This window comes from Lutra lutra, chromosome 3 (genome assembly GCF_902655055.1).
Source record: "Lutra lutra chromosome 3, mLutLut1.2, whole genome shotgun sequence".
Taxonomy (NCBI): Eukaryota; Metazoa; Chordata; class Mammalia; order Carnivora; family Mustelidae; genus Lutra; species Lutra lutra.
In genome coordinates, this window is record NC_062280.1 from 119,155,997 (window position 1) to 119,175,055 (window position 19,059).

General features: G+C 35.7%; 1 protein-coding gene across 4 annotated transcripts in view; it reads right to left on the minus strand.

The window, feature by feature from the left end:
- The window catches only part of XPO4 (exportin 4), a 125,558-nt gene that overhangs the window by 60,258 nt on the left and 46,241 nt on the right, over window positions 1-19,059 (minus strand). For all 4 annotated transcript variants that reach the window (XM_047722876.1, XM_047722880.1, XM_047722877.1 and 1 more), the window contains 2 exons: window positions 13,526-13,642; window positions 12,633-12,786 (listed from right to left, as the gene is read on the minus strand). In XM_047722876.1, the coding sequence (XP_047578832.1) occupies window positions 12,633-12,786; window positions 13,526-13,642 (271 nt within the window). The remainder of the gene's footprint in view (window positions 1-12,632; window positions 12,787-13,525; window positions 13,643-19,059) is intronic.

Below are 19,059 nucleotides of genomic sequence, written 5' to 3' on the forward strand. Positions count from 1 at the left end.
TGAATTAAAAAGAATAAAACATCAGAAACAAATTTAACAAGAGAATTCCAAACCTCCTACTCTGAAAACTATAAAACATTGTGGGAAGAAATTAAAGATCTAAATAAATGGAAGGATATCCCATGTTCATGGATCAGAAAATTTAACACTATTAAACATGGCAATACTCCCCAAACTAATCTACAGATTTGACACAGTATCTATCAAAATCCCAGCTGCCTTTTCTGCAGAAATTGATAAGCTAATTCTGTTTTTCATATGGAAACACAAGGGACACAGAGAAAACAAAATAATCTTCAAAAAAAAAAAAAAAAAAAAAAGGAACAAAGTTGAAGGACACACACTTCCTGATTTCAAAACTTACTACAAAGCTACAATAATAATCAAGACAGTCTGGCACTGGCAAAGGAACAGACATAGAAACCAATGGAATAGAACTGAGAAGTCAAAATCACTGTCACATTTTAACTTTAAACAGAATGGGGGGGTAGTGGAGACAAGACAATTCAACTGGAAATATCTTTTTCAACAAATGGTCTAGGAACAATAGGATATTCAACATGTAAAAAATGAAGTTGCTCTCCACCTTATACCATATACAAAAACTAACTTAAAATGATGATAGACCTAATATATGACCAACCTAACCATATGGGCTAAAAAAACCATAAAACTCAGAATAAAATATAAAATTAAATCTTTGTGGCCTTAAGAACAAGAACAAAGTGACAGTACTGACGCTAACTTACTATGATACCACAATAATCTAGACAGGGTTGTACTGGAGAGAAAAATGGACAAATCAGATCAAAGAAACAAAATAAAAGAGACCAGAAACAGACCTACATAAATGTAATCCAATAATCTTTGATTAAGGAGCAAAGGTAATACAACAGAGTAAAGACAGTCTTTCCAAAAATAGTGCCTGAACAACTGTATATCCAATGCAAAAAAAAAAAAAAGAACCTAGACAGACTTTATACCCCTAACAAAAATTAACTCAAAATAACCACAGATCTAAATGTAAAACAAAAAACTAAAATTCCTAGAATACAGAAGAACATCTAGATGTTCTAGATGTTCCAGATGACAGATTCGACAATGATTTTTTTAGATGTAATACCAAAGCTATGACCCATGATGGAATGAACTGATAAGCTGAATTTCATTAAAATTAAAAACTTCTGCTCTGTGAAGGACAATATTAACAAAATAAGACAAACACCAGTAAAATATATTTGCAAAAGATATTTCTGGTAAAAGACTATTATCCAAAATATACAAAGAACTCTTAAAGTTCCACAATAAGAAAACAAACAACCCACTTAAAAAATGGGCCAAAGACCTTAACAGATACCTCACCAAAGATACACAGATGGCAGTAAGCACATGAAAAGATGCTCTACATCATTATGTCATCAGGGAAATGCAAATTAAAACAATAAGATACTTCTACACACCTACCAGATCGGCCAAAATCTGAACACTGACAACACCAAATGCTAGTAAGAATGTGGAGCTGAAAGAACATGCATTCACTGCCAGTTGGGAATGCACAATGCCATTTTGGAGGCCAGTTTGGCAGTTTCTTAAAAAGCTAAACCTACTCTTACCATGTGATCTAGCAATTATACTCCTGGGTATTTACCTAAAGGAGTTGAATATTTGTGTCAACACAAAAACCTGCACACAGCTGTATAATCATAACTGCTAGAACTTAGAAGCAACAAGATGTCCTTTGGTAGGTGAATGGGTAAGTAAACCATCATCCAGACAACATAATATTATTCAGTAATAAAGAAATAAACTATCAAGCAATGAAGAGACATGGAATCTTCAATGCATATTACTAAGTGAAAGTCAGTCTGAAAAGGTCACATACTATACTATTCCAATTACATGACATTCCGGAAAAGGAGAAACTACTGAGATGGTAAGACGATCAGTGGCTGACGAGGGTTCAGGGAGAGGTAGGGAACAAAAAGGATTGGTGGATACACGTTATTACACATTAGTCAAAATCCACAGAACACCAAGAGTGAACTCTAATGTAAACCATGGACTTTGAGTGATAATGATGTGTTACTTGTAGGTTCATCAATAATAACAAAAGCACAACTCTGAAGGGGATATTGATAATGGGAGACTATGCATGTGTGGGGAAAGGGAGGATACAGGAAATTTCTGTACCTTTTGCTCAATAGTCCTATGAATCTAAAATTGCTCTAAAAAAGTCTGTTTTAAAAAAATCTTTCTGACCTTGGGTCATGCAAAACAATCTTATAAATATATCAGAAACACAAAAAAACAAAAGAAAAAAATTAAAAATTTCTATGTTTCATAGCCCATTATCAGTAAAGTAAAAAGACAACTCAGATAATGGCAGAAAATATTTGAAAATCATTTATCTGACAAGAGACTTGTTTTATATATTTATAATATATACATGACTCTTAAAACCCAAAAATTTTAAAAAGACAACTCAATTTAAAAACCGACAAGGAAGGGGTGCCTGGGTAGCTAAGTCAGTTCAGCCTCTGTCCTCGACTCGGATCATGATCTCAGGGTCCTGGGATCAAGCCCTATGTTGGGCTCCTTGCTCAGTGGGAGTCTGCTTCTCCTCCTTCCGCCCTTCTCCCCCACCCCACTTGCGCTCTTTCACGCACTCTCTCTCTCACTTAAATACTTTTTAAAAAAATTAAAATAATAACAATAAATAAATAAAAATGGACAAGGAACCTCAACAGTCATTTCTCTAAAGAAGATACAAAAATGGTCAGTAACCACATAAAATGATGCTCAACAGCATTTACCATTAGGGTAAGGCAAATCTAAGTCACAATGAGATACCACTTTGTATGAAACAGGATGGTTTATAAACAACAAGAAGAAAACCCAGGTAAGTGTTGGTGAGAATGTAAACAAAATGGCATACTTGTATATTACAATGTTAATCGAAAATACTGCAGGTACTGTGGAAAACAATCTGACAGTTCCTCAAAATGTTAAATATATAGTTACCATATTGGCCCAGCAATCCATTCCTACAGATACACCCAAGAAAAATGGGAACACAAATCCGCAAGTACGGAAAAACTTGTACAAAGGTGTTCACAGCAGCATTTTTCTATACTGAAAATTGGTTTTAAAAAAATGGAAAGAACCGATGTACCCGGGTGGCTAAGTTGGTTAAGCATCTACCTTCGGCTTGGGTCATGATCCTGGGGCCTGGAGATCAAGACCCTGCATCAGGCTCCCAGCTCAGCAGGGAGTCCTTTTCTCCCTCCCTCCCCCCTGCTCATGATCTCTCTCTCTCTCTCTCTCATGATCCCTATCAAATGAAAAAATGAAATCTTAAATAAATAAATAAATAAATGGAAAGAACTCAAATGACCATCAACTGATCAGATGAACTGAGAAATAAAACATGGTATTATCCACACAGTAGAATATTACTTGGCAACAAAAGGAATGGAATGTCACTACATGCTACATGAATAAACCTCAAGAACATGCCACATAAAAGTGACCAAAAAAAACAAAAAACAAAAAAACCCACATACTGCATGATTCCATTTAAATAAAACATCCATGGGTGCCTGGGTGGCTCAGTGGGTTAAAGCCTCTGCCTTCGGCTTAGGTCATGATCCCAGAGTTCTGGGATTGAGCCCCACATAGGGCTCTCTGCTCAGCAGGGAGCCTGCTTCCGCCTCGTTCTCTGCCTGCCTCTCTGCCTACTTGTGATCTCTGTCAAATAAATAAAATCTTTAAAAAAAAAAATCCAGAATAGAAAAATCTATAGAGATAGAAAGTGGGTTAGTAGTTGCCATTGAAATGGGGTGAAGGTGGGGGGAAGTGGAGGTGGGAATGTTAAAAGATATGGGGTTTCTTTTGGGATGATAAATATTCCTTAAAATCAATGGTGGTAATGGTTGTACAACTCTTGAGTAAACTTTAAGCAAAAAATTTAATTCTACATTTTAAATGTGTGACTTGTGGGGCGCCCAGGTGGCTCAGTCAGTTAAGTATCGGACTCTTGATCTCGGCTCAGGTCATGATCTCAGGGTTGTGAGACTGAGCCCGCATCAGGCTCCAGGCTAGGCATGGAGGCTTCCTGAGATCTTCTCTCCCTACCCTCTCTCTTTCTAAAAAATAAATAAATAAATATGTGGCTTGTATGGTTTGTGAATTATATCGCACTGCCTTTAAAAATATCATAGTATTTCTTAATTCAAAGTTTATACTATGTCAACATGTATCTGTTGTTTATCAATGTCAAACATAAGTTTCTGAACATGAATCCTCAATTAAGAACACAGCCGTTTTGGGGCGCCTGGGTGGCTCAGTGGGTTAAGCCGCTGCCTTCGGCTCGGGTCATGATCTCAGGGTCCTGGGATCGAGCCCTGCATCGGGCTCTCTGCTCAGCAGGGAGCCTGCTTCCTCCTCTCTCTCTGCCTGTCTCTCTGCCTGCTTGTGATCTCTCTCTGTCAAATAAATGAATAAAAAATTCTTTAAAAAAAAAAAAAAAGAACACAGCCGTTTTAATGAAAAGATATAATGCATCAAGCAGACATCTTAGATGACTTAAAATGTAAAGTAAAATCAAAGTCTTCCATATAGGATGATTCCCCACTTCCTCCTTCTTTGTGAAGGAAAACTGATGTATAATGAGGAATATTTACTACCCTAAGTGGATTAAAAAATAGAAAACCAAATATTAAAAATTCAAAAGATACAGTAAGTGAAGTTTACCCCAATTAGATTACATTTCCATTACTTTTATGGAGTTCAATGCTACACATTTAGGTGTGGATATATGTTTTGGTGGTTAGGTCAGAGAACTTTTAGGCTATCAAGCCCTCTTTTGTATTCTATTCCAGTATGTTGGTTGCTTACCCACCCTACTATAGGGCTAGGCTAGTCAACCAACACTGATGTGAACAGAGAGAAAAGGTGTCATTCCCTCTTTCATGGAACTTAAAAATCCAACTCGGGCTGAGGTGTGGGGCCACAATGTTAATAACTAATCACTGTCTGATCTATCACAAGAACTGTCTAGGGTGGGCAGTTGTATAATTTTTATATATAAAGATCATGCTACCAGCCTACTGTCAGTAGAACAATGATTTTCCATTAATGGTAACACATTTGCACACTTTTCCCCAGTCCAAATAATGACCAAAATCTGTTAAAGACAACCAACCCGGGTAGGAAGTACAGTTCTACCCATGGCAAAAGCAAAGTTGCTTTAACCGATAAAAAGATTAAATCTACATAGTCTTAATGCTGTCTGATATGAACAAAAGAATTCTGCCATCAAAATTAAAATGTATAGAATGGCCTTCAAGAATTCACATTAGATATTAATAAACCAAAACTCTCCACATAATTGTAATTTCTTGAGTATTCACTATTCACTTAAAACTAATACATGGGAAAAACTAAAGTTGCCACTTTAGTGGGCAACTCTTTTACCATCTTCCCATCAACATCATTTTGCAAACAATATAATCTTAAACTCCATGCTTCCAGAGTACATCCCAAGACTACCTTGTAAGTAGTGGCATTCGTTAAGAATTTATTGGGGTGCCTGGGTGGCTCAGCCATTAAGCGTCTGCCTTCAGCTCAGGTCATGATCCCAGGGTCCTGGGATCAAGCCCCGCATCGGGCTCCCTGCTCAGCGGGAAACCCGCTTCTCCCTCTCACACTCCCCTTGCTTGGGCTCCCTCTCTATCTCTCTCTCTGTCAAATAAATAAATAAAATTAAAAAAAAAAAAAAAAAGAATTTATTGAACTGATAACCCAGCTAGTTCATGGAATTTAGAACTCAATGGATATATTTCTTTATAAATACATAATTTTAAAGGAAATTTTCTAGTGAGAAATACAGCATTTAAAGTAATTAAGTCAGGTCTGCCCAACAAACACCTACATAAATGATGTAACTTACTGAGCCAAAGGGGCACCAAAGGACACTGCTCCTGGAATGTAAGGTTCAAATTTTAAGTTGCCTATGGCCTGAAATTACTAAGCAATTACGATAAATTAAGTTTAAAAATGCAGAAGTTAAGGTTCCTCTTGGGGAGACTTTTTTCTAATGCTCATTCCATTACTCCCTTGCTCCTGCATGGTTTTAAACTATAAAAAGTAGTGAGTGAAAAATCTGTGGGGTTAGAAAGAGAAAATAAAACTGCACAGCCTTGCTCTGACAGTAGCAAACAACTTAGTGGCCCAGACCTTCCCCTGTTTGCTCTCTAATCACGTGCAGGCTGATATCAGAAAAGCAGTTGCTTTCTGAGAAAGCTAACTTTCTCCTATAGCCAAAAGCTCTACCGGCTATCATGGTTCTACATAACTACATTTATGTATAATGGGGTAATAGGATGTCACAGGCAAGAAAACAGATATAAGAACCAAGTTTGTGGGGTGGGGGGTGGGAGGTTGGGGGCACCAGGTGGTGGGTATTGTAGAGGGCACGGATTGCATGGAGCACTGGGTGTGGTGCAAAAATAATGAATACTGTTATGCTGAAAAAAAAAAAAAAAAGAACCAAGTTTGTAAGTTCAACTACTAAGTATTTTTCAAAATATTATAGTATAGGTTAACATGTAATTCAGGAGAATCAATTATGACCTAGGACTGAGGGACAATTCTCAACATAACCTTCCCTTTCAACAACCTGAAGTCAGAAATTCTTCTTGCTGATTCTCCTAGATATGTTCCTTGTAAAACAGAAATACCCCCTGGAAGGATAATACATAAACTACTTCATACGCTGATTAGTGACTTTACAGACTGACCGTTTTTTTTTTTTTTTTTTTAAGAGTTTATTTCTTTATTTACTTGAAAGACAGAGATCACAAGTAGGCAGAGAGGCAGTCAGAGAGTGGAGGGGGAAGCAGGCTCCCCGATGAGCAGGGAGCCCAATGCGGGACTCGATCCCAGGACCCTGAGATCATAACCTGAGCTGAAGGCAGAGGCTTTAACCCACTGAGCCACCCAGGCACCCAATACCTACACTTTCTACCTCAATTACCAATCACTAGTCAATCACTGAAATGGCTTTTGGGCAATACCCCACCCACCTGGTACTCAAATAAACACATCTCCACATGACTATCTGTGCCCTGACACCCAATCTACATCTTCCTTATCAGTAACAGAGCATGTCTACAAACTTTATTTTTTGAAACACTGATCTATCTTTGCTTCTCAGACTCCCATACCTAGCTATTCCCTCTGCTCGTCTGAACTGCCCTGCTCAATCTCTTTTGCTTCTTCCTGTTTCTTACTATTGCTGTGGTACCCACAGATTCTACTATCAATCGACTCTGATTCTCTTTGAATGATAGTTCTCATTCCCTTTAATGGTCTCATAAAAGGAGTATCTCCCAAGACTTTATCTTTTTTTTTTTAAGATTTTTATTTATTTATTTGACAGAGAGAGATCGCAAGTAGACGGAGAGGCAGGCAGAGAGAGAGAGAGAGGGAAGCAGGCTCCCCGCTGAGCAGAGAGCCCGATGCGGGACTCGATCCCAGGACCCTGAGATCATGACCTGAGCCGAAGGCAGAGGCTTAACCCACTGAGCCACCCAGGCGCCACTCCAAGACTATATCTTTATCATTAATCTCCCTCTATAACATTCTATGACAGTAGGCAGTCAACCTGTATGGCAAGATTTCTACCCTTGGCATGACTGGTATTTCTAAAGCCTTGAGACTTAATTCACATACTACATAATTTACTCATTGATGATACAATTCGATGGTTTTTAGTATATTCAGAGTTATGCAACCCCATCACCATGATATAATTTTAGAACATTCTCATCATCCAGAAAGAAGCCCCATCCACTTATGCCATCACTTCCTGTTTCCTTCCAACCGTCCCAGCCCTAGATAACCACTAATCTTCGTTTCCATAGGTCTGCCTACTCTGGAATTGCACATGTGGTTTTTTGTGAATGATTTCCTTCATTTAAGATGTATGATGTTTCTAAGCTGTATCCATGCTGCTGCATGTATCAGTATCGGCATTCCTTTTTTGTTGTTAAATAGTAGTCTATAATGTGGGTAAACCACATGTATCCATTCATCAGTTGATGGCTACTTGGCTACTATCCATTCATCAGTTGATGGCTACCTCTACTTTTTGCCTATTATAAATAATACTGCTAAGTACATTCACATAAATGTTTTCGTGTGGATCACTACTGATCACATTTTGAGCACAATAACTGCTTCCTGTGGGAGCTGTCCTGTGCATTGCAGATGTCTAGCAGTAACCCTGGCCTCTGCCCACCAGCTGCCAGTAATACTCTCCTAGAAGTGATAACCAAATACATCTACAGGCATTGCCAAATGTCCCAAGTGTGCAAAATCACCCCAACTAAGAGCCACTGCTGTAGAGTTGTGATTTCTTCAGTGAAACTCTATGTATGTACATTAATCTTGACCTAAGATCACTGCAAAATAAATTATTGTATACTCTTAAATATGAATAAATATCTAAATATTCAATTAGTGTATTCTTTTCATTAATACCTCTCTGAATATCCTAGCTCCACTGCTGAGTTAACCTCAACTGGCTTTCAAGATAACATTTTTATAGTCAAAATTTACATACTTCTCTGTAAGAAATTTCCAAAAGCTTCAGCAGCCGACTATACAAAATTTCCTTCTAGGCAATCTAATATATATTTTGGTCTACAATCATTTCCTTTATCAACAAATATCTATGTAAATACAAATTTGGAGGTTGAGCATGCATATTTAACCTTACAGATTCATATGAATAATTTCTCCTATCAATCCTTTTGGCATTCCAAGTTAAAAACTCATGTTAGGGCAATTAAGTTACATATTAATAGATATAGTAATCATTCACCACCATGACATATCTCAGGTACTTCCTACTCCCCCAGACTCTTTTATCTTTCTAATCAATGGTCAGTTATCTGTTGGGATACCTGGATATCCACACGCAAAAGAATTAAGGCTGATCACTTTCTCATATCATACATAAAACTTAATTCAAAATGGATCAAAGTCTTCAATATGAAGAGTCTGTATGTAATTCAATATGAAGAGTCTGTATGTAAGAAGCCAGTCTTAGAAGAAGACACAGGCATAAATCTTCATGACCTTGGATTGGGCTATGAGATATAACAATAAAAGAAAAAATAAATAAACTGGACGAGATCAAAACACAAAACTTGTGTTTCAAAGGATATCGTAAAAAGTAAAATACGGCTCGGAGAAATGGAGGAGATATTTGAACATCATGTATCTGTTAAGGGACCTGTATCCAGAATACATAAAGAACTATTACAATTCAAATTTAAACATACAAATAAACCAATTAAAAAGTAGACAAGGAATTCAACAGGCATTTTTTCCAAAGTAGATACACAAATGGCCCACAATCACATAAAAAGATGTTTAATACATTAACCATCAGGGTAATGCAAATCAAAATCACAATGAAATACCACTTCATATGAAATAGGATAGCTATGAACAGACAAATAACAAGTGTTGACCAGGATGTGGAGAAATTGGAAACCTCACATAATGTCAGTGGGAATGTGAAATTGTACAGCCACTTTAGCAAACAGCTTGGCAACTCCTCAAAAGATTAAACAGAAGGGCGCCTCGGTGGCTCAGTGGGTTAAGCCTCTGCCTTCAGCTCAGGTCATGATCTCAGGGTCCTGGGATCGAGCCACGCATCGGGCTCTCTGCTCAATGGGGAGCCTGGTTCCCCCCTCTCTTTCTGCCTGCCTCTCTGCCTACTTGTGATCTGTTTGTCAAATAAATAAATAAAATCCTAAAAAAAAAAAAAAAAAGATTAAACACAGAGTTTCCATATGGTCCAGCAATTCTACCCCCCAGTTATATCCCAGAGAAATGAAAATATAAGTCCAAACATGAACTTATAATGAATGTTCATAGCAGCAGCATTATTCATAATAACCAAAAAGCTAAAACAACCCAACTATCAATCAAATGATCCGTGATTACATAGAAATGTGGTATATTCTTACAACAGAAAATTATGCTTATGTAGAAACAGAAAGAAATAAAAAGAAAAATAAAGGGACAAAATGTTCCCAACTGGTGAATCTTGGTATTAGGACACATGGCCAATTCTTTGAATTACTCTTGCAGTATCTCTGTATGTTTAGAATTACATCAAAATAAAAAGACGCAAAAGAGAAAAGCACATTACAAAAAATTATGAATAGAGACTGATATTGGCAATTTTACATAGCCTCATTTAACATGATACCATTCTAAATGATAGAATATATTTGATACAAAATACACACTTTACAAGGTCTACTAGCTATTCTTCTACCTTAAAAGATAAATCATTTTTTAAAAAGCCAACCATTTTATATTAACTAAGTTAAATTTGATCTGTAGGTCCTCTTCAAGGTACAAAGCTAAATAATTATCCAGTTCCCTTCCCAATGATTAAACAGATTACCAAGGAATTGCCAAGATTAGAAATTATATCAGAATTGGGTTCCTTGAAACTGATCCCTTAATTAGCACTAAAAGTGTAGCTTAGTTTTAACTCCATTGCCATGCTTTCTCCTACATTTAAAGCTAATCCACTTACAGGAAGGGATACTGGACTAGAGTTCAAATGGCCAACAAATGGCTACTATGCAAACATCTCTGATCAGATATGAATTTATCTGTAAGTCATGAAGTAGAATATCTGAAGGTCAAGATCAAAACCTACTTTTCTTTAAACAAGGAATTATTTCCTTTGGGAACACTGTAGTTGTGCTTATTATTTTCAGATGACAAGTTTTCCAAAGCTTTATCTAAATACTTTATGAAAATATTTTATGTGTGTATCTTTAGACAAACTTTGTTTCCAAACTCCCACAGCACTGTTTCCCTTTACAAAACAGTCACTCTTCAGCCAACTACTTTTCCCCCTAAAACAGAGATTTTAAAATTGGCTCCAATATATGCAGTGTAACTTTTGTTGATTTTCCCTACATATATAATTAATGTTTTGATAGCTCCATATGGCCTGCTACTTTTTAAATCTGTCTCAAAGTTTTTCAACATCTTTCTTTTTACTAACAAAAACTGGAGCAAAAATTATATTGCAACACTCATAGGGGAAATTTTTAAAAAAGCAAACCTAAGAAAATATGTGCCTTTTAATAACCAAAAAGAATATACTGAAGATATAAAATTAATAATGAGTAGAAAGATGATTAGAGAACACGGATAAAAGCAGAAAGTGATTAACATCCCTGTACGCTCTGCCCCACAGAGCAGTTCACCATGTCTACCTTGAGGACAGAAAACTGGAGAACTCAAGGTCTGAGTCAGAGACTCAATACCCTATACAGCATTTCAGTTAGTTTTCTACAGAAGTGTATTAACTTGAAAATAGAAGATAATGTTGTACCTAACCCCACTCAGCCCCTTTAAAAATCCCACAATTTTACCAGGCAAAAACAGTAGATAATTTCTAGTATATGAATGTAGCAACTGTTGGCTCTGTTGGAATAAAGATGAGTCTCATCTTAAATTTCTGGTATGGCCGAATATATATTTCCTATATGCTTGTCATCTGTCTTTTTCTCCTTAATAGATTCCCTAATCCCCCATACTCATGCCCCCAAGAAAAGACTGATTAAAGACATGTAGAAGTTAAATTAAATTTCTTATATATTAGGGCAAGAAAAAGGAGCATAACACAGACAGCTGATGAGCTTCTTCATTTAAGTAAACTATTAAAAGCTCAATAAATAGTAGCTAACTCCTGAGTGATTTAAGTGTATTGCTACATTCAATTCACTCAGCAATCCATATCCCCATTTAATATCTGGAAAAACCAAGTCTCAGTGATGTTAAGTAATTTGCTTAACATCAACTAAGAACTGAACCTAGATTTGTCTGATTCAATTATGATAAAGATGAAGAGACACCAGCTATTACTGCTTTCAATCTATCAATAGGCAGCAAATGTTCTAGAAAGCAAATCATAAACCTTAAACTCAGAAAGACAAATTTTTCAACTTCAATAACTGATTTTTTAAAAAGCACACACGTACCTACAACATAACCCATTTAAACTTATTTTGTATTATTCATAACTATCTAGAAATAAAAGTTTAATATTTTTACATTAAAAAAGGTCTTCACAGAATATACATACCACTACCTTAATATTTACATCTGCATCCATAAAGATCAAATTAGAGAATGCCAATTTAGTCTTAAGGAAAGTCAGCCAAAAAAATCCAATGTAATCACGTTAGATGGAGGAAATGATTCAGTTTCTTGACAAAAATTTGCTTCCCACCTTCCTTTTCCTTCCTAAGGAACACTGCTATTCCTTAGCAATAACACCCTTATCCACTAAATGCTTCCATTTATTTGACTCTCTTGTACAAAGTTATAAATGAAATTTTAAAACTTCTAAGTAGTCCACTGCACTGTGTATTGGAAAATGAAAAAAAAATTAATTCCATTTCGAAAAAAGCTCATTTTTTTCAACAACATGCTTTACAAACCTGCAGAGATGAAGTGCTTTTAGCCAAAATTAAGTCATCTATGAAAAGTACCACAAATAAATTCTTCAGTTGTTAAAAGGATATAATTTGGAGGAAGAAAGTTCCAGCTCAAGACTTGATTGGCGAGTGCAAGGTAACGCTGAAATACCGAAGACATCTGAGCATTGAGGTTTTCCCGCCTGCTGAACTCCTGAAGAACTTCAACCGTTAACATGAAGATCTGACGAAGGTCTTCTTCCTATAATAAATAAATCACATGTATTTTTCAATCAAAAGCTTATTCAAAATGTATACCATTTAAGAACCATAAAATGAAATAAACAAAAACCTTAAAAATTTCAAGGAAAAACATTACCTTTTTAAGAACATTTTCCATTTTTAGGCCTGCTCATAATTTATATCACAAGTATGCTTTCAAGTAACACCCGTTTGAATGCATCTACTATAATATAAATGCTACTCCATAAAGAAGCCCAGTCTTTGACAACTACTAGAGAGCTGGATGGGTCAGTTGCTTTAGTGCAGAGCCCTCGGATTTAAGCCAATGCCTTCACATAACTTTACTTCAGAGCCAAACAATACATATGAGACAAAGAGCCCACACCATCTGCAATAACATTTTAAATACATGGCCCTCATTGGCATTCTGCCAGGCCTATTTTAAGGCCAGCAAAGTCCTAACAATTGAATTAGTTACATCTAAATGCAATAAGAACAAAATAAATAATCTAAGGATCTTTGGAGTGGTATTTCCTTTTTGTTTAAAGACTAGAATTAAACAAGAAATCTAAAATTGTCAACTATGTTTGCCAAATCTTTATCCTATCTTATCTTTATCCTTTACTAAATGCTATGAAATCACAACACAAATCTTCAAGTACAGGCCACCATTCAATTAGATAAAATAAATGTTCTCACTCCATTAGGAACAGATGGTAAAATGTTAACAATCTAATAAAACATAAAAATACCAGTACCTGAAAAACTCTTTTGCAGTTACCATGGAATTCCATACTGAGTCCAATGTTGCTAGTTTTACTTGAACTTGAGAATTCACTCAATAGTGCAGTTAGAATAGAACAGGCCAGAGTTTGCTGTAATTATTTGGTAAGAAACAACCGTAAGGCATGTTTTTTTTCCAATGCTTTGTTCCAATACAGTATTTGCTCAGAGAGAATTTTCTATCTTTAGATCTTCCATTATATCTCTAGATCTTCTATTATATCTTTCGATCTTACACCTACTAGTCAGAAAACTAGTTATGACAAAGTAAAAATTAGCTCTCCTTTGTAAGTACCCTAGTAATTATAAATAGTACTTCCCCAATTTCAGCTATACAAATCCATCCATGACTTAACTCAGGACATACATCTATTCAATCATAGAGAGCAAATTACACCTCAAGATAACCAAAGTTAAATGTATTATTTCATTTACCTCACACAACAATCCATATCCCCATTTTACATTTGAACAAGTGAGATTTGGAGAGGATAAGTAATTAAGGCCAGCTGAGATCTGAATTCAGGTCTGTCTGAGTCTATGTTCTCATGTTTGTAAAGCAAAACAGATTTTACAGCATCCAAAACATTAACGAGGTAATTCTCAGAAGTTTTTTTAATTGAAAATGAAGATGTTCCCTTTTTTGTTTTGTTTTTGCAAAAATTTAGGCCATCACAAGAAGTGTAATATTTGGTTGGAGGAAACAATGGTGGACCAGGGTGCTGGAAGGGATAGCTTCTGAGAACTTTTGGTCTCTCAGAAGTTTCTCAAAGTATTTATCCCCTATAGTAGAACAATATGGTCAAATTCTAAAAACTCTTTTTGTGACTTGGACTAAACATTAGAGTTCTTTGGTAAGAGTTTTATTCCTTTGTATGCTAAACAAGTTTCTAGTGATTTTTTTTTTAATTTAATTTTTTACAGCGTTCCAAAATTCATTGTTTATGCACGACACCCAGTGCTCCGTGCAATACGTGCTCTCCATAATACCCACCACCAGGCTCACCCAACCCCCCACCCTCCCTCCCCTCCCAAACCCTCAGTTTGTTTCTCAGAGTCCACAGTCTCTCTTGATTTGTCTCCCCCTCCAATTTCCCCCCACTCACTTCTCTCCATCTCCCAATGTCTTCCGTGTTATTCCTTATGCTCCACAAGTAAGTGAAACCATGTGATAACTGACTATCTACTTGATTTATTTCACTCAGCATAATCTCTTCTAGTCCAACAGGCTCCTAACATCAATTTACTGTTTTTACTCATAAACTATTTAGGGTCAAGGTAACAAGGATGGAGAGGATACAAATTATTTTGGCAAGTTTCCAGGGGTTAAGCAGAAATATGCACACTACCTCTGAACAACCGAAAGATTAAAGTCAAGATGATACTATTTATGCAAGCTTATACAACAGCTGAACACAGTCATACCCACCCACCAACTGCAACATCTTTGTTCAGAAATGCTTCTGATGTCAGTACCTTGACCTTACAGATGCTTATCTTGGCAAATCTGAGCAAATATACATAAAATTAAATTCCTAAAGAATGGCATGAGGTGATATTGCTGAAGCTCAATGGTGGTTACACGGATGACCAATATACTACATGTCTAATTTTGCAGATGTCTGAAACTTTCTTCTAAAAACTGTAAAAAAGAATTAAATTCATATTTGTCTCTTAATCTCAATTAAAATAAGCATGACTGTATAACTACTATTTATGGATGGCACCACCAGCCCATCCATTCAAGCAGTTTCTTAGACTTTGCCACACCAGGAAGCCCTAACAATAAAGAATACATGCAAATTCCTTCAAGAATCTGGGGGTACAGACCAAGCTGCTTTCAACAATGGTAAAAGTACTCTTAATATGCCTGGTTTAAACACACATACACACACACACAAACACACACGTGCACACTCACTCTTTTTAATTTTACTTTAAAATACATTAAATATAAAAATGTCCCCAAATCATCAAGAGAATTGTGTAAGCTTAACTGCCACAGGCACATGGAGAAAGAAACCTGGTCTGAAAAACGAAGCACTAAAAACCTCTCATAGAAAAAACAGTCTGTTACATACTCAATTCATTTTACATATTAACAGACTCTTGGAAACTCACTAGTTACAATCCCATCATTTTTTTTTCCAGTTAAGAAAATCGTATTTTAAAAAATAGGTTTCTCTCTCTCTGTCAAATAAATAAATAAAATCTTTAAAAAAAAATAAATAAATAAAAAAAAATTAAAAAATAGGTTTCTTTTAAAATGGTTAAATAATTAAAATGCAAGGAACCAAAACCTCACAGATACATTTAAATAACACTGGGACCAACTATCAACATAGTTTTTAATATAGCTAGGCTTTAGTAGAGAAAGTAGGTATTAAGTTCAAATTAATAAAATTCAAAGCAAAAAGTTAGCACACAGAAATCTAAGACAACAAGATCCTCTGATTCTGTAAACATTTTATAGCATCCTATATTTTATGTCTTTTAACCTTGGTTTTTCTCTCATCCTTTCTAAATAAGACTTCAGTGAATAGAACATTATGAACCCAGAAGCCCTCATTAAACAAATTTATCATTCTTAAATTATTATCTATAAAAGTATACACAAGTAATTTATAAATTCCCAAAATATTAATGTCAACCTCTATTCACCACAAAATGGCTTATTTTAAAAATGATTTCCACATTCAAATTCTCAGTAATGCAACTCTAATTAATGAAACAACCTGTACTCACAATGAAGCTTTATTTTTATGTGAAATAAACATTTCTTAAGAGTACATGCATGTGTCTGAAGTCAAGATATGAAAAAATGAGTGAAGAAGAGAGGTAAAACAATGAAAGCTGAAGACTTTATGAAGCTAATGTTACCTGGAAAAAGGAAGGAATTTTTATCATTTTTTAAAGTAGGTGCCACACTCAGCATGGAGCCCAACTAGGAACCTGAACCCATGACCCTGAGGCCAAGACCTGAGCTGAGATCAAGAGTCAGATGCTTAACCAACTGAGCCACTCAGGTGCCCCAAAGAGAATTTTTTAAAAATAAAAGTCTCCTTTAACTACAAACATCACCAGATAAACAAGGAGCCACAGGGGGATAGGATGGCTTCATAAGCAGCAATAAAGATTATCTCTCCAAAAGAGCAAACTTTCATGTTACTGAAGTAAATTTCACCCATAAAGGAAAGTGCATTCTTTTTTTTTTTAAGGTTTTTTTTTTTTTTTTTTTTTTTTTTGAGAGAGAGAGAGAGAGAGCACGAAAAGAGAGCACAAGCGGGGTGGGGAAGGGGAGCAGAGGGAGAGGCAGAAGCAGACTCCCTGCTGAGCAGGGAGCCCAACACAGGGCACTGGGCTTAATCCCAGGGCCCTAAGATCATGACCTGAGCCAAAGGCAGACACTGAGACACCCAGGCGCCCCAGAAAATTACATTCTTAACAAATGATAATTAAAAACAAAACAGAGTCTTATTATAGACTCAATTCTCTTAACATAATATTGTTTTTAACTTCTTCCTATAAAAATACTATATCTTAATCTTAGAAAAACTAGAAAGTACAGAAAAGCACAAAGGAAAACTGCTCACAATCCTACCATAGAGAGGTTACTACTCTGAACATCTGTTCAGTTTTCTAATTTTTTCATTCATAGGCATACATCATTTATATATCATTACTATCACCTGTATGTATTGTTTTGTATTCCTTTTTCCACTTTATACTTATGAAATAAAAAGACAAAATTTTTTAAAGTAAGTTCTTTTCAAATTACTAATAAAAGATGTAAGAAAGACATAAAAATGTATTATGCAGCATGGTTACAAGTATTATCAGAAACCAAATATTCTGGTGTTAACCTAAAATTACCAGTTTTCAAAGAACTAAAATTCAGTAAGATAGTCTCGTCATTAAAAGATATCAGTTTAATTGCTCCTTAATTTGGAAGCCCTGTAAGGATTTGAGATTAACATTATAAACATGCAATATTCCACACCACTAGGGTTCAAAGATGCCAGATTAATAAAAATTCCTCAAGAACAATGAATAATTAAGCATTGATTGTAGTGCAAGAAGGCAAAGCACTTCTATACATTATCAAAACAATTATTTTTCCCTATTCACAGCTCACATTATCACATTGTGTCCAGGACTCATTTCCTAACATGACTGCTCATTTTCGGTATTTGATTATCAATTTAATCTCATTAAAATCAAGTTACCTTCACAGCAGCTGCAGTGCACTGTTATGAAGATAACTAGGGAAGCAAGCCAAATGTGATATCCTATGGGAAAAAGAGGACAACTCCTTCTCAGGACAAAGAAAGAGGAAAGCAGGGGAAAAGCATAAAATCTGCCTCTGAGAGATCACGAGTTTTTGCTTTTCTTACACATGTAGAAGATTCCTGTCTGCCTGTTTCAGACTTTCAGGTCTCAATCGTCATCCCAGGGGTATTATCTCTTAACCTCACTCTAATGACCAGTACTTTCAAGTGCTGCCTCTCCGCCCTTTGTCACAGTCAGGGCTAGATATTATTTCTGTACCAGAGACAGGGACTCTGATATTTAAGAGGGTCAGAAACAAAAGCTGTTGTAAATAATTTAAAGTGGTGAATTTCAATGAAAACAGATCAAAGTAAACTGATTAGTATACTATAAGACTGTCAAACTAAAATTAGCAGTGATTAGACCAGTATAAAATATCACTTGTACAAATATTAGCAGCATGAGGTTAACACAGTAATGTCTCATTTATCCAAGATCATAGAGAATTAAGTTAGTATCTTATGCAGCCAACAAACATTTTTAATGCGACTTCCTTCACATAAATTTTTTCAAATGAATTATTTCTAAGGCAATTATTATAAGATGTTGTAATAAAGAGAATACTTGGAATCTATTAAAACATATGATGCTTTACATCCTTTGACCAAGTGACACGACTCAATGCTTTTTGATTTATGTTTGCCCCAGTTTTTCTCCACCATCCTTTGTTGTGTCTTATCACTCATTGCTGCTGGCAATTTGACTAGCACTAACACGTAGTCTTAAATTGATCATTTTTGTTTTCAGCAAGTTAGAAACCAAATAATAAAATTTTTAAAAACTATGTCTAAAATAAACTCTAAATTAAAATACTCTATGGGACTCTTTAGGGAGTCTAGTACAAGGATCTTCCTGTTTTGACAAAGAAATCAGAAAATCTGATTTAAAAAAAATCTTTTAAAAAAATCTTTTTTTTTTTTTAAGATTTTATTTATTTATTTGACAGAGAGAGATCACAAGTAGGCAGAGAGGCAAACAGAGAGAAAGGAAGGGAAGCAGGCTCCCTGCTGAGCAGGGAGCCTGATGCGGGACGAGATCCCGCAACCCATGACCTGAGCTGAAGGCAGCAGCTTAACCCACTGAGCCACTCAGGCACCCGCAGCTTATGATTTGATAAGGTAAAACAACAACAGTATTTTTATTATCATAAAAAATACCTATTTTGGCTTTTTTTGTTCAA